Here is a 27,847-nt window from a genome sequence, read left to right as displayed (position 1 = left end):
GCAAACAGAAAGGGTTTATCTCAATTTTTTTTTCTTCAAATTTTGTTTTGTTTTTGGAGACAAAGTCTCACTCCATTGCCCAGGCTGGAGTGCAGTGGCTCCATCATAGCTCACTGCAGACTCAACCTCCTGGGTTCAAGAGACCTTACCACCTCAGCCTCCTGAGTAACTAGATCTAAAAGTGTGTGCCACCAGGGCTGATGCGTTTTAAAATTTTTCATAGAGACCAGGTCTTGCTACGTTGCCAGGCTGGTCTGGAACTCCTGAGATCAAGTGGTTCTCCCACCTTCACCTTGCAAAGTGTTGGGATTACAGACATGAGCCACTGTACCTGGCCATTCTACACTTTTCTAAATCCTTTTATTATGGTATATCTGTGATAAATAGTATATAGCTAGATTTCATTTATTTATTTTATTTCTTTTTACACTTAATAGACTATGTCTTTTAGTCGGTAAATGGAATCCATTTACATTTTTTTGATTCCATGTGCATTTGCTTTGTATTTATTTTAACTTTTCATGCTTGTTATTGTGCTTCTTTCCCCCCTTTTCTGCCCTTATTAGATCAGTTTTGTTTCATGCTCTTTTTCCATACCTTCAACTCTGTAAGTATAGTAATGACCATCCTTAAGTACGGTCAGGGACTTTTCTTGGAACCAAAAGACTCCTGCCCTTGTCGATTTTGGGGACCTTGCAGACTAGCTGCTGAGACAAGTGGTACCTTGGCTCTGGTGCTGGTGACAAGGCTATGTCTGTCTTTCTGCTTCCTGGGCCCAGAGAGTGGTCAAGAGAAGCTTGTCAACTTCCTTGCACAGGAGGCAGAGACTTTCTTCAGTCCCAGCAACCGAATGCTCCTCTGGCTTCTTTACCTTTCCTTGTAATGGATAATTATATTCCTCTTACCCTTTAGGAACTGAGATCTTGATTGCCTTTGCCCATTTTTAGACCTTGAACCTAGCAAGAGAGAAGCTTTTGGTCTAAACATTCTGCTCTCAGTTTCTGCTACATTTCGGGTCCATTGAGTTTTAATCTTATTTTTGGGTCAGTTATGTCCTTTAAAATATATACATATATAATTTTCTGTGTTTAGAGAAGAAGAAGAGTTCAAAGCTGAGCTTACCATGTCATACTGTCAGAATTTTATTTATAACAATATTTATAATGGCAAAAAAATGGAGTCTGTCTTAATAAATTGGAATATATTCAGTTATTGAAAAGAGATAGATGTTTAAGTATTTACAGGGAAAATGGCTAAGATGTGTTATAAATCAAAAGAAGCAGATTGTGAAGAATGAGTGCTAATTTTTATTTGTTTTTAAAGTGAGATGGTATCAGATTGTGTTCTTTAGTAAGCATAGAAAAGTTCCTGATAAAATATGTAAGATAGTTTTAATGGTAAACATTATTTACCTATGGATTTTATAACTAGGAAACCAGGAGGCCATTAGTATAGTTTTTTACATCATTTTCTCTTTCTGCCTTTCTGTATGATTTGGATATTCTTCCTCTCTTTGAACATTGGGTATTTTTGATAATACCAAAGTAAAAATAAAAAGCAACAGCAGCAACTCTCGTATTCCTCAAAATTGTGTTATTGCAGTTGTTACGGCCTAGTACAGTTTTGTGACTCCATAATCATATGTGTTCTTAACAAACACTGAAGTATGTTAGTGACGTGTTATAACAACATCATATCTCTATTAATCTGTTTTCTAATATAATTTATGTGTTTTCTAATGTAAATGTAGAAATAGATATATATCATATATTTATATAAAATGCTAACATTAACTTTTAGAAAATACCAGGCCAAAGCATAGTGTCCTGATCGTGAGGATTAACAAGTCAGGATTACTTTGCAGCTTTACAAGAGGATAATATTTTAGAGGAATTGATCCTTCCCATAAAATGTTCAGCCTTTGGGTTAGTTCCTTTTCTATTAATGGCAGTGGCTGTCTGAAATCCAAAGTTAAGTGCCCAAAGCTTTTCTAAAGAAAGATAAACTCACCTTTAAAAAAAAAAAAAAAAAAACTATATTATTTTTCCTTCTTGCAGCATGTGGCTTTAATGCCTGTTCTTATGGTGCTAACATACAAAGCGTCTTAAATTTTTTGATTTATGTGCTATTATCTTGGTGTCTCTGATACTTATTTCAGAATGATTACTCTTATCTTTCTATTTAGAAATATCTTAATAGCGACATTTCTTAAAATGTATTCTAATGCTATAATTAAAAGCTACAAGGAGTTTAAATGAAAATACAATCTTGAAGTACTATCTGTAATAGTGAAACAATGAGATAACCCAAATGTTCAAAAATAAGAAATTGAATAAATTATAAAAATTAATATAATACTATCCACATGTTAAAAATGAACTTATAGAAAAATATTTATTGACATGAGTAAATGTTTACAATAAACAGTGTTAAATGAAAAAATTAAATCAATTTTACCATATAATCCTGTTTTTACAAAAATGTACATATGTGATTATATACATGCATAGAAAATGTGAACGTTTAAATACCCAAATGTCAACTGTGGTTATCTCTGAGTGGTGTGATTACAGGAGAGTTTTATTTTGTTCTCTTTGCTTCTCTGCATTTATTATATTGAGCATGTTTTCATGCATAATAAGATAATCAGTAAAAGGTATTAAAATATACTTCTGTTCTGTTTCATGTTGTGAAAGTTAAATGTCGTACCATTTTTCCTCTTAGATTGTAATTATCCTTCTATATTCATCCAACTGTTTTGATCCATGAATTGGTTTAGTGGGAAGTAATTAGATATTCTCACTCAGGTCAGAAAAGACAAAGCTGTAAAGAACTGTGTTCATACCCCTTGCCCCACCTAGAAGATACAATTTCAGCTTGCTAACAGATGAGATGATAAATGGAATATAGATTTCAAGTTGACTTTATTCTTCTACTCTAACCTTGTTATTCTGCCTAAGATTTCAGAGTAATTTTACTCCAAATATTAATATTTTATTACTGTCACAAAAATTCACCATACTACCTACTAAAAGTAATCAATAATAAAAACAAAGCCTTAAATAATGATAATACCCCTCCCACTAAATGAGATAGAGCTTATTGCTTTCCATAAAAAGTAGCTGCTAACAAGAAAAAAGAAAAAAAAAAAACTTATAAAATCTTGAACTAGTTTAGTGAATTACCTTCAATACATAGAGAGGCCAGCCCTTCCCTGCCTGCAATGTAAGGAGGTCACTCTTTCTACTCTGAAGGAAGATCTCTCCCCAGCCTCCTCAAATCTATAGTAAGGAGTAGTTTCTTGAATCCTGGGTGCATTATTTTTTGTGCCCTTCAGACTTAATTATTTTACCTAAGAACACAAAATGCTAGCATTGAATATCACTTAATACTGTTAATTCTCTGAGTAGATAAAACACCTCCCTCTTTTCACTTCCTTGCCTTATATTTAACATACCACAAAACTGAACTCTTAATTTGATTTCAGTAATTTTTGAGGTGAGGAAACAATTTGGATTTTTGAGAGTTGAAACAGAAAGGGACAGATTAGATAACAGAACCACAGAAGAACCTCAAAAGGCTTTTAAAAATGTTACTGTCTTCATTGCAGTTAGTTGGTTAATTAGTTAAGAAATAGTTGAGTTGCCGCTATGACTTTAATAATGTCTTGATTTTTATTTTCCTTCTTTCTACTTCTCATTCAACAAAAAATGAGAGATTTAAAACATTTAGCATATAATAGCAGTTGAAAATTAAAGAAAATTTTTAGAGTTTTTTTGTGGTTTGGAAAACTTTTAGTAATGCTTTTTTTGTTACATGGCATTTTAATATATCAATTTAGCTATAACTTTGGAAACTAAAGTTTTAACTTTTTGCTCTGGAAGGAGCAGTATCATTTCTTTCCAGAAATTCTGGTGGGTAACTTGATGATTTGACACTAGAAATAATGGGACAAGAAAAACAGCCTGGTTTGACAGAGAGGCCCATTTTAACTTTTGTTGGTATTCACTAGGGTTTCTCACATAAGTACATGTGATAACTTTTAAAATGTCCAATACTGGAAAAAGCAGTTTTGAGAGCTTTAAAGTGTTAGCTCTCACTTAAATATCCTGAAATATCCTCCTGAGATGGCTTGCTAATTCCTAGAGTAGTTCCCTGCCTCACACTCTGTCAATTTGGGAAATTAAAAAAAAAAAAAAATCCATCCTGACAACACAGCCCATAAAATTTTCTCTTTATATCACTCTTCAATACCATCTCTGCCTTGTGAGGCCAGATTCTTCATTGCTCCAACTCCTGTTATATGACACTGGTCCTCCAAAAGGTCTCCTGCCTCCAGCTCTACCTCTACCCCTCATTCCTGCAGTCAGAGAAATCTTTTCTGAACCTTAATCTGATTTCTCAGCTGAAAATATTTTGATAGTTCTCCTGACAGGCAGCATAATAGTATTTCTCAAAACAGTATCTGAGAACTTCTAGAAAAAATTTAAATGTTATCCTTTTTCATAATGATAAATTAACAAGCACACCCTGGTTCCCCAGAATGGATACCTTATAACTGTGCAAAATACTAGAAATACTGATATTCGTGCCTGCCTGTCCATGCTGCATCTTTTTTTTTTTTTCTTGAGACGGATTCTCACTCTATTGCCTAGACTGGATTGCAGTGGCGCGATCTCGGCTCACTGCAACCTCCGCCTCCTGGGTTCAAGTGATTCTCCTGCCTCAGCCTCCTGAGTAGCTGGGATTACAGGCATGCGCCACTGCACCTAACTAATTTTCGTATATATATATTTTTAAGTAGAGATGGGGTTTTGTCAGGTTGATCAGGCTGATCTTGAACTCCTGACCTCAAGTGTTCCTCCCACCTTGGCCTCCCAAAGTGCTGGGATTACAGTCATGAACCACTGTGCCCAGCCATGTTTTCTTTTTCTTTTTCTTTCTTTCTTTCTTTCTCTTTTTTTTTTTTTTTTTTTTTTGAGACAGGGTCTCATTCTGTCATTCAGGCTGAAGTGTAGCAGTACAATCTTGGCTCACTGCAACTTCTGTCTTTTGGGCTCAAGCGATTCTCCCACCTCAGCTTCCCGAGTAGCTGAGAATACAGGCACATGCCATCATGCCCGGCTAATTTTTGTATTTTTTGGTTGATACTGGGTTTTGTCATGATGTCTAGGCTGGTCTCGAACTCCTGGGCTCAAGTGATCATCCTCCCGCCTTGGCCTCCAAAGTGCTGGGATTAAAGATATGAGCCACTCACACCTGGCCACATCTTGTTTTTTTCTGATGAAACATTTGTTTCTTAAACTGATCCAGGACACATAGCTCTGTTCTCAGAGGTATTTTCCTTTTGAGGAGATCTGGATATTACTTACTTGTGAGAAACAGTGGCTAACAGGGCAAGATCCAAATACTCGAATGCGTAAGAAGAGCCCTCTGAGATCTGCCTTGCCCATTCTTTGTACCTGCACTCCAGCCCCTGAGTGACAAGCAGCCCCTGGATAAGCTAGGCCACATCAAGCGTTTGCCTTCTCTGGCTTAAGCTGGGCTTTCTCAATGATCTTTCCCTTTCTTCACTCCACCTGCCCTGAACACATACTTCTCTGTAGACTCTTCTTTCCTGACGACTCCATCCCCAGGTACAAGGTAAACTCCCATCTCTCCCATCTTGGCTATAGTTAATTTTCACACAGGGAATTGTGTCACTACAAAACTAACCCCAAAATTTGGTGGCGTAAAACAACAGTTACCATCAGCCAGTTTCAGTGGGTCAGGAATCTGGGTGAGCCTTAGCTGGGTACTGTTGCTCTGCATCTCTCATAGTGGACAGTGCTTTCTAGTAACTCACGTGGTTGTTGGACTGAGGTCTCTGTTCCTCACCACCTGTTGACCAGGAGCCTCTCTTTGTTCCTGAACTCACAACATGACAGCTTGCTTCACCAGAGCAAGCAAGCAGGAGGGCAAATCAGAATACTGGAAAGAGAGAGAGCATTTCCTAGTCTTTAATGACCTAATTATAGTAGTGGCAGGTCACCTGCTCATTAGAAGAAAAGTGCTAGTCTAGCCCACACTCCAGGGCAGGGGGTGACATACTAGGTAGTTGGGATTACTGGAGACTGTCTAAGTAGTCTGTCTACCATAGCCTGTAGGATACCTTAGGGAAGGCATCCCTAAGGATAGGCCCAGGTGAGGAAGCTGTGGGCCGTGGGGGAGGCTGCTTGTCCTCTCTCAACCTTGCTTCCCTGCCTTGCATGGTGTGGGCATCTTGATGCCATGACAGTGATTCCAGGGTTTAAAGAGAGGTATATTTTAAATAATCTGGCTTTTAAATATCATTTGAAAGTCAACTCCCTCGTCTGATCTTCAGCTGAAGAAAAAATGGTCTATTTTAGTGCTAGAAGAAGAACTCTGTGTTGGACTTACTAAGAAAAGGTGATATAGCTCACTGAGATAGTGCATTCTTAAGAGATTTGCAAATTTCATTTTTTCTGGGTTTATATCCTGAATTTACCTTCTAACCTGGAGTATGATGAGAGTCTTCTGGATTTTCAAACTTGGCCTCTATTAAACTGCTGCACTTTGTTTACTTGCTTTTCGTTGAGCAGGGAGCTACCTGACAGCCTAGTCCATGCCTAATTAACTTCTAATATCAGGATTTTGGCTCTCAATATTCTTAAAAATATGTACTAATATTTTTCTGTGTTTTTAGTATATTCAGTACTAAATTTGCTATGCATTGCTAGGGTTTTAATAGTTGAGAATTTTACAGGTCTTTCTCTGGCATATATGCTTAAAAGGAGTGACCTGGGGCTGTGATACCTGTAATTTTTGTGTTATTTTTCTAGGTAGTTAAGGCATTAACAGTTTTTGCCCTTGAATCAAAGTTCTCTACTTTTCTCTCCATACCTTCTAAATATTTTGTCCTTTTGAGTCAAGGGAATTGCCCTGATTTTATGATGACATTTGGGTACGATATTTAAACTGTTAAAAGTTATAAAAACGACCCTTTGGTATTAAATGTAATAAGTGGCTTTGAATTGAATACATGCACAGGTTCTCCTAAATGAACTTTGTGAGTCCAAACTGCTCTAGTTACGTATTCTCATTGTAATTGGATTCTATGACATTCTCTCATCCTCCAAGAGTCTTCCAGGCCATGAAAATTCCTCATGGCTTGGTGTCGATGTATACTTTGGGTGTTTTGGGGTACTGACTTTCATCTCTCAACTCCTGTGTGACACTTGTAGTGCTGATGGTCATCTCCACTCCTGAAAAGGCACAGTGTCTCTGCAGCAAAACAGAACTACTTTCCCCGAAGAGATCTGTAACAACCCTCAAGTAAAGGGGGAATGGGCAACTTCTAGAACTGACCTATCTTTGCTCAGCCTTTCCTTATCAAGAATATGTTCTTTTTCTTCTTTTCTTTTCTTTTTTTTTTTCTGAGACGGAGTCTCACCCTGTCACCCAGGCTGGAGTGCAGTGGCACGATCTTGGCTCACTGAAGCCTCTGCCTCCTGGGTTCAAGTGATTCTCCTGCCTTACCCTCCTGAGTAGCTGGGATTGCAGGCACAAGCCACCATGCCCAGCTAATTTTTTGTATTTTTAGTAGAGACAGGGTTTTACCATGTTGGCCAGGTTGGTCTTGAACTCCTGACCTCAAGTGATCTGCCCGCCTCAGCGTTTTACCATGTTGGCCAGGTTGGTCTTGAACTCCTGATCTCAAGTGATCTGCCCGCCTCAGCCTCTCAAAGTGCTGGGATTACAGGCATGAGCCACTACGCCTGGCAAGAATATATTTTTTACTCATGGTTATTCTGCATTGTGTTCATTTTTACTGGCTTGTGTTTCTTTGTAATTCTAAAATATTGTCATGTTCAATAGTTTTAAATTAGACTATAAACACCTCAATATCAGAACTTATTCTTTTCTTTATTTCTTTCGTTCTTTCATTCTTTTCTTTTGTTCTTTCTTTGTTTTGATATCTTGGATCTCTTTCCCCATTGTGTATCTACCATAATACCACTCTAGACACATTTCTCAGCAGAAGTCAACACATAGAAGGAAGTCTCGTCTAGATTTATTCATGATGCGTGCATTAGAGTAGATCAGAGATGAGGGGCTGTGACAGGTCTCGACTCTTGTAGTGAGAGATGAACAATTAGAAGGCTTTGCAACAGCATTCAGTTAACTCTACATGGGTAGAGTTGGGTGCTAGTCTCTCCTTTAACCTTCTAAGTGCACCAGAGTATGTTACTGCCATGAAATTGCACTGTAATATTTTCTAGTTGTGATTCATTCACAGCTTAATATGCTTCTAGTTCTTGCTTGACTTTTCCCCCAGGAAGAGCCTAAAATCTCTTCATTATAATATAGACAGTGTACTGCACTTTGAATACAAATTTATCCATGTTCGGAGTAATTTTTCTTGTGATTGTCTCTACCCTGGAGAAGTGCCTTTAATGAATTACATACAAATTGTGTAATTTAAGAAGTTAATTTGGTTTTCTGGTTACACAGGACTAAAAACAGCCCTTGTAGAAAGAGATGATTTCTCATCAGGGACCAGCAGCAGAAGCACTAAATTGATCCATGGTGGTGTGAGATATCTTCAGAAGGCCATCATGAAGTTGGATATTGAGCAGGTAATTGTGTATGCTGGTTGTTAAACAAAAATTGCAACTATGCTTTTTTCTACCCAATTAAATCAGATTTTTTTTTTTTTTTTTTTTTAATGGCTTTTAGCATTTCTTCCTATTGGAAATACCTATTTAGTGTATTCTGCTGGAATATCTTTCAGGAGAGGTGTGTCAGTTCTTTCCTGTAGTATTATGTTTATGGGTAATCAGGGGCTTTTTCTTCATAGGCATGTTGAAGTAGCAGATTTACAAAATCACTTTTGAATGTGTTGCCTTTTAAACAATTGTGATTGGGTTTTTGCCAGTGGCTACCAAATTGCTACTTTGCAAGCACTTTCAGGGGAGCTGTGTTGTAATGCAGGGGGAGTGCGAAATCGATCCTCTTAACTACAACTGCAGTCATACGCTCATATTGTCACTGACATATTCTGAAGGAAAAGATGATCTGAGTCATGCTTTTCTTATGTCACACTTTATTGTGTCCAGCCTGCCACCATTTGAAAACTGCCAAGGCAGTGTGGAAGATGACATTTCCCAGAGGGGTAAAAAAAATCAGCTGAACTTCCTATCTCTTTTTGTACATGAAAAACACAGCAGCACTGGCTTGACATTGTCAAGTTTTGAATCTGTCTCGTTTTTTTTCTTGATAAGTCAGTTTTGAATCTGTCCCTTTTTCTTATATTCTCTTCGCATCATGATGGATGCAATGAAAACACCATAGGATTTAGAATCAGCTAACTTGTGATGTGTTCAGGCTTATTTACTCAAAATCTATGAGTCTGTTATCTTATTTGTAAAATTAGTGTTGTAATAGCATTGCTGGCTTTTTAGAGAGGCACAATGAGGACTACAGCAGTTAAGACAAAGCCTTTTTATAATCTGTAAAATACTGTGCAACTGTTAAGTAGCATCATTGCTTGGTTTCGTGAAGGCAAGACAGAAACTTTTAGCATGAACTTGAACAATCTGTTATCTCCTACACAGAAAAAATAATATGGGGAACTGAGAAAGGGAGACAATCCAGAGGATGCAAGATAAATGGCTACAATAATCTTGTAACTCAAGTCAGGAAAATATCTTACACCTGGGAACTCTGACAGCATGTTTTTCTCCTATGCAAATACAGTTAAGGTTTCTAAAAAATCTTTGAGGTTGACAGCATGATGTATTATTAGAAATTTGATTAGGAGGGAGCTATCCTCACTCAGAGGTAGAGGTTTCTGTGTATCAATCAGTTGGCAGGGTGTCTATTTGCCATTTGAAAATATTATGATCTGTTACTGCCAAACTAATTTTCTCTGTTTTGCCTTTCAGTATAGGATGGTAAAAGAAGCCCTTCATGAGCGTGCCAACCTGCTAGAAATTGCTCCCCATTTATCAGCTCCATTGCCTATAATGCTTCCAGTTTACAAGTAAGCCTTTTGATATCACGTGTATGCATTTGCTTCTCTGTGGTCAATAGAACAACAGTTTTAATGGAAATAATCCCTCAATGCATATTTCATAATTTGGTTTTAATTGGTCCTAATCTTTAATCCTTTTCAAGTATTTTCCTTTGTTGTATTTAAAAGTATGGCTTTTCTTAAATTACTCTCTACTGGCCTATCTCTAGATTTTAAAGGCAAAGGAGGTCGTGTTCTGTATTTGTAATTAGCAGTTTCTTCCTCCAGTTTCTGAGAGTATATAGATGAGCAACTGCATTTGCATTAAGGAACATAAGAGGATCATGTGCAGACTGTAAATGGCTCCGCTAAAGTATCCTGTTGTAAAATGTAAACATACCATATACCCACTTGAATCCCAAGCCATTTTGAGTCATGTTACATGTCTGAGTTAACCAAGGCTGAAATTTGGTTAGGAAGGGTCAGATTATAAATTATAAAACTTAATTTTCCTAATGTTGTTAGAGCTATCCATGAAGTTGCCTTACACTGGAATTCAGGTAGTGTGAAAAAGTAGATTATGTAACTCTGTTAACCACATTAGTGTTGTAGCGGGCTGGAAACAGATTTTTTATAACTTCGTTCATCCTTCCTCATAGATCGCTTAGGACTTCCTGAACCAGTGTTTCTTAATCCTGGGTGCACATTGTCATCATCCAGGCCCCCACCCTAGTCTAGTTAAATCAATTTCTGGATGTATGAGGTTTAGGCATCAGTATTTATTTTTAATGTTCCCCAGAGAATTCTAATATTCAGCCAGTTTGAGAACAACTGCCTCAGAGAAGATTCATTTAAAAATCTCATTGATTTATTTTACTTACAGACTTCAGCCAGGTTGGTGTCAAAAACAGTTGTATAAGTCTGTTTCTTTTGCAGTCCACTTCTAGGTATGCTTTGTTTTTCTTAAATGAAAGGTGTCTTGTACTGTAAGGTAATGTTCTATAATGCTATACTCTGTTTCTAAAGAACTTCCCCCTCTATTTATGCTGTAGGTGGTGGCAGTTACCTTACTACTGGGTAGGAATCAAGCTGTATGATTTGGTTGCAGGAAGCAATTGCCTGAAAAGCAGTTATGTCCTCAGCAAATCAAGAGCCCTTGAACATTTCCCAATGCTCCAGAAGGACAAACTGGTAGGAGCAATTGTCTACTATGACGGTATGTGATATTTTTTTTTTTCCTCACAGATACTTTTCTCTCACTCATGACCCTTATAGTATATTCTTAAGGAGATAGTTTTGCATCTTTAAATACTAATCTTACACAACACACAAAATGCACTTGCATGCACATATTCACCATTTTCTCTAACAGTGGCTGAAAAACTAACCATAATGTTTTACCTTTAATATTGTTTATTTTACATATCTGTTTTCTTCTTTGATTTCTACTTTGTGTCTCATGGTTGGTTTGGTCCATTTCTCATCATTATGAATTTGTTCCCCACCCTCATGCCATGTAATTTGTTATGTGTTTGCTGTGAATATTTGCCTTATGAATATATTATAATGTTGAAAGCAGCTGAGGATATGTTAGGTTTTCTGGATGAAACCTCTATTTTCAAGGGGTTATAAACCTAGGGGGAAAAATGCCCTATGGGCTGAAATTGACATGTTTGTATTTTGCACAGGACACAGTTCTTGAATGTATAATTTATATGATGAAGGTAGATGAACATTGCATCTGTGAAACTGTGCTCTCAGTTTTTATTGCTTATTTTATTGTTGTTAGATGTTTTCTAATAGTGACATTACCTAGTGGCCATTTGCCATGTGTTCAATGTTCATTCTTTTTTTTTTTTTTGCATGTGTGCAATATAATTTTGTACATTTTATTTGAAGGAGCACCTAATATATCTCCAGATGGACCACAAAACAATATAAAACAAAACAGGCAAAGCCATTTGTAAAATTTTACTAGTAGTTTTAAAGAGTGTGTGAGATTGGAATATAGTCCAAGGGTGTCCATTTATAAGGAAATAGCTGAACACAGATAATTATACATGTTCAAAAAGTCCTAAAAATTTTGTGATGCAGAGGACAGCTTAGATTCTATATCTCAGTGAGCCCCCAACACCCATTATATTATCTTTTCTATTTAGTATTAGATATCTAAACTCCTAGTAAGAAGAATTTGTTGTTGTTGTTTTATTTTTTTCAGGATATTTTGATATTTATACTGAATACTATGGGATGTCCCAAAGGCTATCCCTTTGTTTTTTTCTTCTTTCCAGTGTTACATTTTTGAACCAATTCAGCTGTCAGGCTTTCATATATAAATGCAAAAAGTATATATGAACCAGACTTAAGAAAATGTCCTAGGAACAACAATATTAGAGAAATGTTAAGGGTCTTGGGCAAACATTAAAAGCTAGAAAATTCACAGTTTGCAGTGCTTCCCACCATCTGAACACCACAGGGGGGCCACTTAACTATTTTTTTGGTGCCCTTGATTGAGTCTACATGTTAAAGGACAACCTTAACTGTGAATTTGCTTTCTCTGCATCAGACCCTTAATGTTAATCCATTGTAGTTTATTGGGTGATTATAGTAAAGAGGTTTTTGGTCCAGTAGGAGTAAGAAGGCATTCTGTAAATAGCATCCTGCCCATCCTGACATGGAAATGTTTGTGGCCTTTCCATCTTATTACTAATCCCTCCCGCACAAACCCTCTCACATACTTACTTATTTTCTATGCTTTGTGATCTATTGGGTACTAACAAATTTTATTTATAAGCTTGTCAATATCTGAATCTTTTAAAAATAAATATTAGTGGGCTGGGCATGTTGGCTCACGCCTGTAATCCTAGCACTTTAGGAGGCCAAAGCAGCCAGATCACTTGAGCCCAGTTCGAGACCAACATGGTGAATCCTCGTCTCTACTAAAAATACAAAAAATTAGCCAGGTGTGGTGGCATGCACTTATAGTCCCAGCTACTTTGGGGGCTGAGGTGGCCACAGTGAGCTGAGATCCCGCCATTACACTCCAGCCTGGGTGACAGCATGAGACCCTATTTCAACAAAAAGAGAAGAAAAGAAATATTAGCGAATGTCATGTTTGAATTTGTGACATCCTGTTTTACATTGGTTTGGTATTGCTGTGAATTGTAAATTCTTATTGATTCTACATGGAGAAGCCAAGGGAAATCTTTGTTACACAAGGCAGAAGAAACATTATTCTCTTAGAATCATGAGGAAAAAGAATCCTTTAATCTAGAATTGATCTTTATAGCCTGTTATAGGTTGCAAAATTATGACCTTAGCAAAAATTTCTGAAAAATTTAAAAAGTATTTAAAATATTTTCAAATTGCTCTTTGGAAATCGGTTGTAAAATCTTAAGTCTTGAGCCAAAGGAGTAAAAATAATTATATTCTACTCATTTGATATAAGTAATTTGTCTTTTTACCTTGTTCTAAAATGGTACAGGCCTAACTATATTATACTTGAAGTGAGGCAAAACAAACATGTGCAACAGTGTAGTTCTGTGGTTTTACAACATATTTACATGTGGGGCAACTCTTGTTTTACCTAATATGGTATGATGATCAAATTGAATATTGACGTGGAAATAAGATGACGAGGAGCATGTAGGTAGAAGAATTAAATGAGTAAATCCATGCTCAACAAAAGGAATGAATGCCTTTTTTCCCTTTGACTGCAAAAATGTTATTACAGTATCATCCTGCTACTACAGTATTTCGGAGAGGAAAATATTTCAATATGAACTTTTATCATTGCAAACCCAAGTCTAAACATTGTAGTTTATAAGATAAGCTTTTCTTAACAAGGAAAATACATAATCGTCTTGATAAATCACCATGATGAGAATATAACAACAGCCACCGAAGTGATTTCAAGTTGCATTCAGGCTTCTTGAAATAATGTTGAATTTACTTTAAAAATAATGTATTGAGGTAAAATTCAATTAAAATTAGCCATTTTAAAGTGAACAGAAATAATTTTTGTAACTCCCACCAAGGGAGAATTTTGAATCTGATGAAAAAGTGGCATAAGTAATCAAATGAACTTTTAATTTTAATTAATTAAGTTTTTTGAGACAGAGTCTTGCCCTGTCACCCAGACTGGTGTGCCATATAGCCTGATCATAGCTTCCTGCAGCCTCTAATCTCCAGGGCTCAAGCAGTCCTCCTGCCTCAGTCTCCCAAGTAACTGGGATTATAGTTAGCGTGTGCCACTATGCCTGGCTAGTTGTTTTTTACTTTTGGTAGAGACAAGGTCTCACTACATTTCCTAGGCTAGTCTTGAACTCCTGAGCTCAAGGGTTTCTCCCACCTTGGCCTCCCAAAGTGTTGAAATTATAGGCGTGAGCCACTGTAACCAGATAATCAAATGAACTTTTAATGCTGCAAGAAGTTTTGCTAACTAAAAACTCTTATTAGTAATAACTTATACACTTACTTCAGCACCTATGAAAAGTGAAATATAATGGTGTGAAAATATAGTGGGACAAACTAGTAAACGTTGCCATTAATGTGGACGAGGCACTGAGATCTGTAAGGTATCTTCAGTGCAGAGATGTTAGGGCTGTAAGGTGTTTCCTCTGAAGTACAAAATATACAAAGATAAAAAATTTAATTTCTCATAAACACAGTTCATCCTAATTAAATTTTGATGGCATATGATGAAGGCAGAGTTTGTTCTCCCACAAAAGTTCATAGAGGTAATAAATAAGTTCCATGCACTTTTCCCTCCAACGTTTTATATATATATTTTTAATTTTCATTTTTTGCAGAGACAGTCTGGTCTTGAACTCCTGGCATCAAGTGATCCTCCCACCTTGGCCTCCCAAAGTGTTGGGATTACAGGCATGAGCCACTTCGTCTGGCCCTTCATACATTTTGATGTAGTAATTATAGTTACTATTCTGTACATGGCATAATTATGATCTGTGCCATATTTTATTGTTAACTACTGAAAAACAAATTCACGTGTATGGAGAAATAACTGTCATCTTTTTTTTTTTTTTTTTTTTTTTGAGACGGAGTCTCGCTCTGCCACCCAGGCTGGAGTGCAGTGGCCGAATCTCAGCTCACTGTAAGCTCCGCCTCCCGGGTTTACGCCATTCTCCTGCCTCAGCCTCCCGAGTAGCTGGGACTACAGGCGCCCGCCTCGTCGCCCGGCTAGTTTTTTTTGTATTTTTTTTAAGTAGAGACAGGGTTTCACCGTATTAGCCAGGATGGTCTCGATCTCCTGACCTCGTGATCCGCCCGTCTTGGCCTCCCAAAGTGCTGAGATTACAGGCTTGAGCCACCGCGCCTGGCCAACTGTCGTCTTTTTAAATGCAGACAGAGAGAATCTCAAACTTCTCAGTGAAATCCATATGAAATGAAAGTTGGATAGTAAATGACATATGAGTTTTTCCTCCAGTTGTATTTCCTTCTTATAGTCTATTAGAGTAATCATATTGTCAACTCACTGGTTTTCTGACTGAGACATGTCCTAGTATTTTCTGACTTGCCTAGTAGAAACCCACAGCTGGCCATTACTGCTGATAAGGGAGTTACCAAGTAGAGAGTATGGTGACCAGGCCAACTTTCTCAAGTCAGAAGAAAGTGTTTAGGGCATGGTATGCTTGGGTGACTTGACAGGCTGTGAGATTATGTGAACCAGCTGTTAGGGGTAGCCAGTTTTCTCAGGGACTTATTTTTTTTTCCCCTCTATTTGTTCCCATAGTGGATCTCTGTGGCTATTCTAGTTAGACTCCAGTCATCCAATCTAGTACACAGAAAATGAGCTATAATTAAAAATCATTAAATATTAAAAACCATTAAATACCTCCATTAAGCCATATAAAATAAAACTGAAGAACACAATTACAGCTTTAAATTCCTCCTTTCTGAGAGTCAAAAATTGACAGAGATGTCTGTCATTTCATATCCGATGATGCTTCTAAGCATTCCTTATGCACATATGAAAAGAGCAACTATAAGAAATTATATTGCCTTTTCCTAATGTAAATAAAAGTTAGTTACATCCATGTTTCAAAGGGGGAATTAAAGCCCAGGTTTCACTAGAATATTCATTTTTATTCCAACCTAAAACTCACAGCATACAAATAGATAAATTCAGCTCGTGAGAGAGCAAAGCCAATTTAATCTCTGGCTCCCCTGAGGTAAATGTAGTTCACGGTCCTGCCCCCACCCCAACCTCAGCTATAATCCCTGGCTCCTGGAGGTAAAAATGCACTGAAGTGAGGAAAATTCTGCAGCCGGATATAATGATCCAAAATGACAGGGACAATAATGACAATGAATTTCATGTCTCCCAGTCATGAGCTGGAGATGCTTGACTAGGCTGACTTATACAATTAAATTGTTACAGGTACAGCAGGAGATGCAGTTAGCTGTATGCTTTGGGGAACGATGCCTCTGGCAAAAGGCATATTGTGGAATTCAGGCTCTTTTGTTAGGAGCCAGCTATTACTCCTCTAGGCATGCGCCTGCAATTGTACACTTTAATAAAAGAAAGCCCGGGTTAAAGACAAGTCTTTTAAGGTGTTGATTTTATCTACTTGGAAAGCTAAAAAAATCAATTACCAGTATCACAAAAGTGATTATTTTTGGTCTTTTGTTTGTTTGTTTTTTCATTGAGTTCCTGGAACAGAAGTAAAACCTTAAGATGGTGCCTTTAATCCTCATTTACACTATTTGTAAACAGAGTTGTTGAAGGAATTGGGTGTTATCTACTTTAAATCAGACAGATATTAATTTCTTCAGAATAATAGAAATAGATTGAATAGATAAGTGAACAGTGTGGATTTACAAACAGAATATTAATAGGAAGTCCTTTAAGCAAGTTTGGGCTACTTGCTTCTTAATGCAGTTCTTGTGAATTGGAGTGGTAATCTCCAAAGTGAAGGGTGTGAGCCTCATGAGGTGCACACAACCTTCCTCTGGGGTAAAGGAAGAACACATTATAACTTCTACTTAGATATGTTTTTAAAGTTAAATTCCCTATAAATTTGAAATGGTTCAAATGTCTATAATATATAAAAACCATAGTATGTACATTATGTAATTTATAAATATACATATTGGAGATATATTACTTTTGGAATACTCAATTTAATTTTTGGGGGGGGGCCCACTAATAATTTGTCATTATTTTCTTTCTTTGATAATTGGCTATTTAAATGTTTTCAAGATAGATGTGTTTAGTGAAAGGACCGATTGCTTTGGAAGAGTAAACATAACCAAATCACTTTCTTCATCTCCCAGTGTTTAATTTCTATGAAATTTAATTGAGGTGGCTGAAAACATAAAAACAAAGAACTGTTGAATAAGAGGAAGTATTGGCATGATGCATTAAAGATGTGTATTTAAAAAAATTTTTCATCTTAATACATTTATTTTAAAATGTAAAGTTCTATTTGCCAACAATTTCCAGGGCTCCTAACCCTTTTTGTATCCTTATTATTGTACAACCAAGGTTTTAGAATTATGTAAATATTGATACACATAAAAGAATACATGTAGCGCATATGTAAGTTGTAAGTTTAGTCATTAAGACTGTGGGATCCACAACTGTCCTTAAAACCTAGTGAGATAGGAGAGTTACCTGGACCCTTCATAGGACTTGTGACAGGGGTGTGGCTCGATTACCTGGCCGGGTGCTCAAACCCCTTGTGGGAGGGGGAGCACGCAGGCAAACAGGTGCCTGGGCCGGGGTGAGTGCCTTTGGGCTCTCACCCCATGGCAGCATCTAGGGGTGTGTTATGATAAATGCTCTTTTAGCAGTTGCCATCCAAGATGTCTAAGTGTTAAGTAGCTCAGTGGAGAGTCAGGGTGACAGCCTTTTACACCTTGCCCTCTTGGTACCCAGGTTCTTGTCCAGCATCTGGGAAGAATCAGTCATACAGACTTGGAGGATGGTGAATGCAGCGGTTTTACTGAGTGGTGGAGGTGGCCCTCAGTGGGATGGGAAACTGGAAAGGGGGTGGAGTGGGAAGATAACCTCCCCCGTTTCTAACCTTCCAGCTCCCTCTTCTTTTCTCTCATTCTCTGCCATGCCACTCCACTCCTCTGTCAGTGGAATTTTGGGTTTTTATAGGTACAAGATTGGGGTGTTGTGGGTCAGAGTAGTTTTTGAAAAAACAGCATTCAGGTGGGAAAACAGGGATGTGAAGTTCTCATTTAGGGCCATGGGCCCAGGCTTGTGGATGGGGCCGTTGCCAGGAAACTGCCCTCTCCTACACAGTATTTCCCTGCCTCCTGTCCGTATCACTAGGGTATTACCAAAACATTGAAGCCAACCGTGACTATTCACCATTTCTTTTCTTTTTTTTTTTTTTAATTTTTTTTTTTTTTGAGACGGAGTCTCGCTCTGCCGCCCAGGCTGGAGTGCAGTGGCCAGATCTCAGCTCACTATTCACCATTTCATTCCCTCATCTGCCCTAGAAATAACTGCTATGCTGAATTGTATTATTAGGGTTCCTGGTCTTTCTTTTTAATAATCTTATCATATGTACATGTATTTCTAAAGTAATGTATTGTTCAGTTTTATTTATTTTTAAAATCATTTTTATTTTTATTATTTTTATTTATTTATTATTTTGAGATGGAGTCTCACTCTGTTGCTCAAGCTGGAGTCCAGTGGCACAATCTTGGCTTATTGCAACCTCCGCCTCCCAGGCTCAAGCCATTCTCCCACCTGGGTCTCCCGGGTAGCTGGGATTACAGGCATGTGCCACCATGCCCAGCTAATTTTTTTGTATTTTAGTAGAGGTGGGGTTTCACCATGTTGCCCAGGGTGGTTTCGAACACCTGAGCTCAGGCAGTCCTCCTGCCTGGGCCTCCCAAAGTGCTGGGATTGCAGGCATGAGCCACCGCACCCGGCTGTTTGGTTTTATTTTTAAACTTTGTGAAAATATTGTATGATGGTTACATAAGTTGATATACATTTTGTAGAGCAGTTGGACATGCCTAGAAAAGTTGGGGGTACCTTGTGATCTAGTAATTTTATCAGTAGGTGTATGCCTTAGGCGAACTGTTGCATGTGTCTACCAGGATATATGTACAAAAAGTTCATAGAAGCACTGGGTATAATTTCAAAAAGGAAAGTAATGCAAATATCCATCAAGAGGAAAATGAATATATAATATATGGTCTGTTCACATAATAGAGTAAAACACAGCATTGAAAGTGCGTGCACTGTAAACTGAGCAACACAGATGAATCTTAGAAAAATAATGTTGAAATGGCATGATAAATTGTTTTGTAATTGTAAACATTACAATCATATTAGAAAGCTACTTTCCGAAGTATTGTAGGGTCTTTAAATCAATCAGCAATATGGAAGAAGATGACTTAGGTTTACAAACTTAACTGCGCTTTGAACTCTGCATTACCACATCTATAAATTTAGGCTTATGACACCTAATTCACAGGCTGTTTTGATATTTAAATGAACTATTATAATAAATGCAAAATAATTTATAAGTACAAAACATTACTCCCATATTGTTTGTTTGGTGGGGGGTCAATTTCATGGATATGCTGTAGTCCATCAAATTTCTACTTTTTGTGAAAATATTCCAAAGTGAAGCATCAGTTCCACAAGCATCCCCTTGTATGTTTAAAATTTGAAGATTCTTATAGAAAAATTTGCCAAACATTCTTAGGATAAAAGGGAAAAATATTGCACATATGAACGTGCTCCAGGTAAGTATAATCTTTGAAGTTTAAGAATTAAAAACCATAACATTTTAATAGAACTTCCTCTAAACATTCCTTCCTCTTAGACATTGATTTAAAACATATTTGCTTTTAATATTTTTCCTTGTTCATATGCAATTTTACACTTCTAAATTAAATGAATAGTTTTAATCTTGATTTCCTACTGTCAGATTTCCTGTTGTATTTCTCCTCTTGTTTTCCGTGAGTTACATAAATGAAACTGACATCATTGCTCATATAGCAGGCATATTTTTTTTTGCCCCCAAATGCTGCCTTTTTGCTATTCAGTGTATCTGGATACCAAGTAATGCTAAATGAAGTTTGACATGTACCCCTAAGAAACAAAACTTATAAATTGTGGCTTCAAAGGAAACCTTGAATAAATAGGACACACTGTGTCCACCCAGGCTAACATCCAGCATATGTTTTAGCTTCCTGATGATGAGACAGAGCAAAATAGCCCCCAGGAAACTTTGCAATTGTTTATTGCTCACTTGTCCAGCATGTATTAAATACCAGGCTTTCATTCTCTTATAATTTGCTTTTTTAAAATTAAAATCCACCAAAGTAGATATGATCAGGTACAGCAAGTCAAGATAGTAGTCATCAATATTTGTACTCTGTATATAAAAGCTTAAAAACAGTGCTAAAAATTCTCCAGTAGTAGGATGTATGTAAGTTGTTTGAACAGATGGTTCTAGTGGGTTCATAGTAAGCTATTTACCCCTCCCACTCTGTGGTTCAGTTGACCCATTTAAAAAAGATGCAGGATCAAAGGCAAGCTATTGTAATAAAATCTTTGTTCACTCTTCTCTTGATTTACTCATTCATCCAAAAAATATTTATGGAACCTCTAGTACTTGCCAGGCATTGTGCATATATGCAATATATTTTGCCAAATGCCTGGTCCCTACTATCAGCAAAGTTTTACATTTGTGTAGCAGAATGTGGTTTTTTAAACTTTTTTTTTTTTTCAGAAATTATCTTTAAACCAGCTTTGTATGTATGTTGGGATAGGATATTATGATCTCTATTTTACAGGAAAGAAGAGGAATCATAGCTAAAACTCTACATTGATATTTTAGATACATGGTGATGTGAAGATAATTTTATTTTTTAGCTAAAAAAAGGACTTTACAAAATGAAGATTATGGCATCATGGCTTCTTTCAGCTATTATTGATTTTTTTTTCTTTTTAAAGACTTTACTTTTTTAGAGAAATTTTAGATTCACAACAAAATTGAGAGAAAGGTACAGAGACTTCCTCTATCCCCCCGCTCCCACACATGTTTAGACTCTCCCACTATCAACATCCCTCACCACAGTGAAGTGTTTGTTACAATCAATGAACCTACACTGACACATCATTATCACCCAGAGTCCATAGTCTACATGAAGTTTCACTCTTGGTGTATATTCTGTGGGCTCTGATAAATATGTAGTGATATGTATCCACTACTGCCATTATCATACTGAATAGTTTCGCTGGCCTAAAAATCCTCTGTGCTCTGCCTAGTCATCCTTCCCCCTCCCCTAACCCCTGGCAACCAATGATCTTTTTACTGTCTCCAGAGTTGTGCCTTTCCCAGAATGTCATGTAGTTGGAATCCTACAGTATGTCAGCTACCATTGATTTTTAAGTTTGTTATATATACACTTTTAAAAAGTAGCCAAATAGTTCAACAAAGGCTGTCCAATTTTATTTTGGAAAACTCAAATATATGCAAAAGTAATGAGAATAATAAAATTGACTTTCAGTTTTATGAAACTTAAAGACACTTATAAAAACCACTTATAAACTCATGACCAAACACTTATAAACTCATGGCCAGTCTATACTCTCATTTCCCCCTTCCCCCACTCCCCACCATAACAAACATTTTATCCATGGATGTTTAGTCTGTATCTTTAAAGTTGAGAACGCTTTTTTAAACACAGCCACAACTAAATTGTTTAACAATAATTTCTTTTTAGGATAGCGAGCTAGCTAGCTAGATATTTTAATAAGGGATCTTGCTCTGTTGCCCAGGCTAGTCTTGAACTCCTGGGCTCAAGTGATTCTCCCACCTTGGTCTTCCAAAGCCCTGGGATTCCAGGCATGAGCCACTATACCCAGTCAACAATAATTTCTTAATATCAAATATCTGGTTATGTTCACATGTCCCTTATAATCTCATAACTTTATTAGGCTCCTGATTTAAAAAACTAACTCATAAAAATAGAGAAAATCTTACATATAAGTTGATTCATTCTTTTTTATTGTTGTTACTATATTTTAGATTCAGGGGTACATGTACAGGTTTATTACGTGGATATATTATTGCTTAATGGTGACATTTGGGCTTCTAGCGAACCCATCACCCAAATAGCGAACATTATACTCAATAGGTAGTTTTGAAACTCTCACCGTCTTCCCACCCTCCCACCTTTTGGAGCCCCCAGTATGGATTTATTCTTTTTTAACTGATAGGCTTGCAGTCCCTTTTTTTTTGTTTCCTCCTGGTTTTATGTAACACTTTCCCTTTGATGTAAATTGGTAGATTTGTCTCATTAATCTGTTGCTGCATAAGAAGCAACACCTAAGCTCAGTGGCTTAAAACAATGATTGGTTATTTCTCATTGTTCTGAGGATGGATGGGCTCAGCTGAGTGATTCTCACTTGGGGTCCTTCTATATGGTTGTAGTGAGATGGCAGCTGGGGCTGAAGTCTTCTAAAGGCTTCTTTACTTACCTGTTTGGTGCCTGGACTTGAAAGGCTGGGGTGGCCAGGACTTGGTCTGGTACCTCTTTCTCATGGCTTCTCTGTATGGCTAGCTTGGACTTTTTCACAGGGTACAGACTTCATATGTGGTGGCTGGCTTACCCCATGAGCCCACCAGGACACCAAGGCAGAAACTGAGGGCTTCTTTTGACCTAGCCTTAGAAGTCACACAATGTTACTTTCAGCACATTCTGTTAATTAAAGTGAATCACAAAAGCAGCCAAGCTTAAAGGAGAGGGGATTACAAAAGTAAGAAAAGCAGAAGGCATAGTTTACTGAGGAGTGGTGGGACATCTTTGGTGACTAGCAGCAAAAAAGCTAGATCAAATTGTTTTGTCAGAAATACTTTATGGGTGATGCAAATTTCCATCACAAGTCTGTTTACCTCTTTTTTACTTTTTAAAATTAATAATTACAATTATTGCCTATATAATTACAGCATTTCATTAGAGCTTAAGGGGTCATAAAATGGTACTTTTATAATTCTGTTTTTCCTTCTTTATGGGTTAGTTGGATTACTTATAATTTCGCTGTATCAACTGTCTGCCTACTTTAAGGTATATTGTATATAGGAAAGTCTGGATAAATGCTTGATTCTTTTCATTTATTTGTCTTCTAAAATAATGAGTTAGCTTTTTTAGTGTCCTCCAAATGTAATAAGATCTTTTTCTGAGGGGAGGATTGTCAACATAAACTCATGGATTTGACGTATTTGATAGATACATGTCAATCCATTAGAATTACTGATGTTCATATTGCCCATCTCTGGCTCAGGGGCACTTCCTCCACTTGGCCCCTGAGCCTTTTTGATATCCTGTCGGTAGTGTTTGATGATTTCTGTGCTGTTTGCTATGACAAGATACTCCGGTTTCGTCTTGAAACTTTCCAGCCCTAGTTTTGGAAGCAGCCATTTCTTCAGTAACACTTGATTCCCTCGTGTGGAAAATGGTAACTAGGGACCATAATCTATTTGCTATGCAGTTTCATTGCTACTGGTTGGTCATTATTTCTAGGTCTTTCAACAGAAAAAATTAGGAAAAAATTTATGTGGAGAAGAAAAACATGATGAGTTTATAGATATAGTTCCACTTCAAATTTAGTATTACATGGTTTTTATTTAACCTTATCAATCAGACCTCCAAAACAGTTTAATTTTATTTTTCAGTTTTGTTGTTGAATGGGGACATACAGACAAATTACTGTCTTTTTAAGTGACTTGACATATTTCCTATAAGTGTGGTTATGCCACCACTTAATACAACTGAAAATTTCATTTTGCTTTAGATGATTAGGAATTTATTTTTTTAAACTGTGCTTTTGTTTTATAAATTATGTAAGTAAAGGGTTTTAAAGTCAAAAATGTAAACAAAGGCAGTTCAAATAAGGCTAGCTTCTTTCCTTGTTCTAACTTATTCCCTCCTTCTCCTTTAAAATTAACTTTAAAAATTTTTTTTAGGATTTTGGTATATTCTTTTAATGTATGTATGCATATGTGTTTATTATATGTACACTTGTTTTTGCTCTCCCTACCATTTTGTAGGTGGTAGTAGTGCCTTGCTTTTTTCACCTAATAGAGTAGATATTGCTTTCCATAAGTATAAGAGGCAACAAAATTTTAAAAGGTGAATTTAAAAGCAGGGACCAACTTTTATGGAATTACATTTCATAGCCATGTTAACTGCTTAGATCAAAATATACCTGCTCATACAGCCTTAACCATCAATAAACCACACTTCCAAATTATGTTTCTTTTTCTAAGTGAAAATAAAATCTTCCTTTCTTTGGATACCACAAAACAATGACACATCCACTAGTCTGATCTGTATAGAGAGCTTAAAATTAATCAGTCTCAAATGCTGTTATTATCATTATGTAAAATATGCTGTGATTTGTTCAAATTTACTAAAATCTGGTTCGTAACATTTGCTTGCATTGAATGCTGATATGCTTAGTCAGACTAAGTGCTTGTGTCAATTATAGTCTTTTAAATAGATGAGTCTGTCTTATACTAATATGTGAAATTATACTTCTTGGTGAAATTTGTATTGATATGCTTTATATTAATGGTGCATTTTTTAAAATTTAGAGGTAAAGCTAATTAATTGTAGTTTAAGTTTAAGATATAAAAGTTTGAGGGACTTTCTGCTTTTGTTTCAAAGACATTCGGAGAACACATGCCCAAGAAATGTAAGCCGTGCTTAAAAACATTGCATTTTGAAGCTTGCAGTAACTATCTAATGAATTCGTCTCAGAGTAATTCTCCTTCAGAAACAAAATCTTATAGGTCACATTTGGAAACAAGGACAGAAGCAAATAGTAGACATTGCAGTATAGGGAAATAAATGGGAAATAAAAGACCATAATGATTGGTCTTCAGGAAGCTATAAGGATTGTTCTTCAGGAACTAATTTTTCTTGCTACTTTATTGTGTGGACAATATAATCCCTCACTTGTCTGTTGGCAGAGTCCCTAGTTTCTCACTGCTGTACTCACTCTTCACATATTTTCTAGCATTCTTTCAAGAGGATCAGGAGTCTGCCCAGATACCTGTTTAGGAAAAGGAAGAAAGAGAGAAAAAAATTAATAATTAAATCAATTTTGGAGTTGTTCTGTAGATGACACACAGCAGCTTTCTTAGTGTAATGGAAAGCCAGACTGGTATTAAGCATCTAGTCTCAAGAAATGGCAGTAATAAAAATATCTCTTCAGTTAAAAAGCCCCACACTTTAGTTTCAACTATTGAGCCTTGGAAATGTAATAAAAAAAAAAAACTGTGAAAAAAAAGTCTTTGGTACATAGTTTTTATAAATATAACTAACACCTTGGTGTAGATTACATTCTCTGGAGCCAAATAGATTACTATTTTAGAATGTGAATTTTCAAACTAGTTTCATTATTACTATTCATACTTACTCATATCACACTTATATTAGTAAAACCCTCCGTAGATCATTATATTCACTCACAAGCATGAACCACACAACACCTTTTTTTTTTTTTTAACTCAGCTTTGCACAGTAAAAAACATATAGGCACACACAACTAACCTCCCACACAAGTTAAATAACTATTGCTCCTTTTCTGTTCAAAACCAAATACATACTCTTGCATTCACTGGAAAGTATTACTAATATATGATTTGCTATCTATTCAGAAGAAAAAATCTTTGAGAATAAAATATAAAAGTATATAATAATGAAAACAACTACCAAATTAAAAACAATATCAAATAATTTGTACTTAATATTTTTTATGTCAAAGATGATTAACATGTAACTGATTTACCTGGGATAGATCTAACACCAGAGCCTGTCAGTATGCCAGAAACTTCATATTTTAAAATTTAAAATTTTAAATTTTAAATTTTCTTAGTTTTTAACCAGAGAAATACTACAAAGAATGGATTTGGTGATATGTGTTTTATTTTCCTTAAGAAGGTTGAAGTCTGAAAGGTAACTGAGAAGAGGCTCACAGCCTATTCTCTCTTTTAATAATTCCCCGTGTGTAAAGCATTGTACTGCAATAGTTACCTCAGAACCATTTTAATGAAAGAGAAGGTAAAAATACATTATCATTAAAAAACTAATCTGAATATAGTCAGGATTTACAAATTGGATAAACTGACTACTCTCATTCTAATAAAAGAATAAAATAAACCCAATTTATTATTTTCAATAGTTGCCTCTTCCAACAGCATTTAAATAAATAGATAATAGTCCATGCTAATTGTAACAAACATGTCTATTGTATAAAAAAAGATTGAAACATGTCTATTATATAAAGCCAGATTGATATGTGTATTTTTACCTTTTTCCTCTATCTTCTACTTGTATATTTCTTTTTCTCATCACAGATTTTGGTAAAACTGGTATTTTCATTATCCTTAAGTATGAACCAAGAGAGAAACATATTTCTCCAGTCAATTATGTCGATTTTTTAAAGTAGCAAACCACCCTGTTTTTTTATTATTTGTGTTTTTAGAGATAGCGTCTCACTTTGTTTCCTGGACTGGACTTGAACTCCTGGACTCAAGTGATTCTCCCACCTCAGTCTCCCAAGTGGCTGGGACTACAGGCATACACCATGGTGCTTTGCTTAAGACCCTATTTTTTAAAAAACCAAGCATAAACATTATTAACACAAACATATATATACAATTTGGAGTAATATTTAAGGTGACATAAATACCTGGATGCAATTAAACACTTAACTCACTAAAGTTTAATTCTTTTAATTTGCCACATTTGCTGTTTAATGTTACCTTGGTCTTCTCCCCATCCCATCCCAAGTATGAACAGTATTAATTCACCCCTGCCCCCTTTAAAAATATATACAAAGACACATGCACACGTATGTTTAGTGCGGCACTATTCACAATAGCAAAGACTTGGAATCAACCCAAATGTCCATCTGTGACAGACTGGATTAAGAAAATGTGGCACATATACACCATGGAATACTATGCAGCCATAAAAAAGGATGAGTTTGCGTCCTTTGTAGGGACATGGATGCAGCTGGAAACCATCATTCTTAGCAAACTATCACAAGAACAGAAAACCAAACACCGCGTGTTCTCACTCATAGGTGGGAACTGAACAATGAGATCACTTGGACTCGGGAAGGGGGAACATCACACACTGGGGCCTATCATGGGGAGGGGGGAGGGGGGAGGGATTGCATTGGGGAGGTATACATGATATAAATGATGAATTGATGGGTGCTGACGAATTGATGGGTGCAGCACACCAACATGGCACAAGTATACATATGTAACAAACCTGCATGTTATGCACATGTACCCTAGAACTTAAAGTATAATAAAAAGAAAGAAAGAAAGAAAATTTAAAAATATATATATATATATATTTAAAATCCAGATTGGGGTCAGTGTTGGGAAGGGGGATGGATTTCTGCTGAAACTCCACATGTGCTCCTTACTGCTGGTTGATGCTTTTGATGTTGTCACCCCCTGAGGTCAGAAGAACACAGACAGGAGAGTAAGTGGCAACTGTAGCAACCCCAGGCTTTGTGGCACTTCTCTCCAGAAGATGCAAGGGTATTTTCTGCACATCAGCACTGGCCTTGACGGTAGAGAATTTCTTTTCATTTACTTTAAAATGGTTCTAACGAAAACCAGGCTCTCTCATTTGCAAAACCAGCTGTCTGTAGCAAAGCCGGACCTTCTCTTAGAGACAGACTGAGGCCACAGATGTCATGTGGCACCCGCATGTGGAGGCCACAAGTGGCCCATTAACCAGATCTGGGCTGAGGCTGCACCATGGAGCTCACTCCTGGAGGCCAGCTGCAGTGTTCCCACC

General features: G+C 36.6%; 1 protein-coding gene across 5 annotated transcripts in view; it reads left to right on the top strand.

Moving 5' to 3' along the window:
• The window catches only part of GPD2 (glycerol-3-phosphate dehydrogenase 2), a 151,835-nt gene that overhangs the window by 69,304 nt on the left and 54,684 nt on the right, over positions 1-27,847 (top strand). For all 5 annotated transcript variants that reach the window (XM_033231439.1, XM_033231442.1, XM_033231437.1 and 2 more), the window contains 3 exons: positions 8,515-8,639; positions 9,948-10,045; positions 11,068-11,231. In XM_033231439.1, coding sequence (XP_033087330.1) covers positions 8,515-8,639; positions 9,948-10,045; positions 11,068-11,231 — 387 coding nt within the window. The remainder of the gene's footprint in view (positions 1-8,514; positions 8,640-9,947; positions 10,046-11,067; positions 11,232-27,847) is intronic.

The sequence above is a fragment of the Trachypithecus francoisi genome, unplaced genomic scaffold (assembly GCF_009764315.1).
Source record: "Trachypithecus francoisi isolate TF-2019V2 unplaced genomic scaffold, Tfra_2.0 Lachesis_group13, whole genome shotgun sequence".
In the NCBI taxonomy this organism is placed as follows: Eukaryota; Metazoa; Chordata; class Mammalia; order Primates; family Cercopithecidae; genus Trachypithecus; species Trachypithecus francoisi.
Note: the sequence above shows the minus strand (reverse complement) of the source record. Positions and strands in the feature narration are given on the sequence as shown.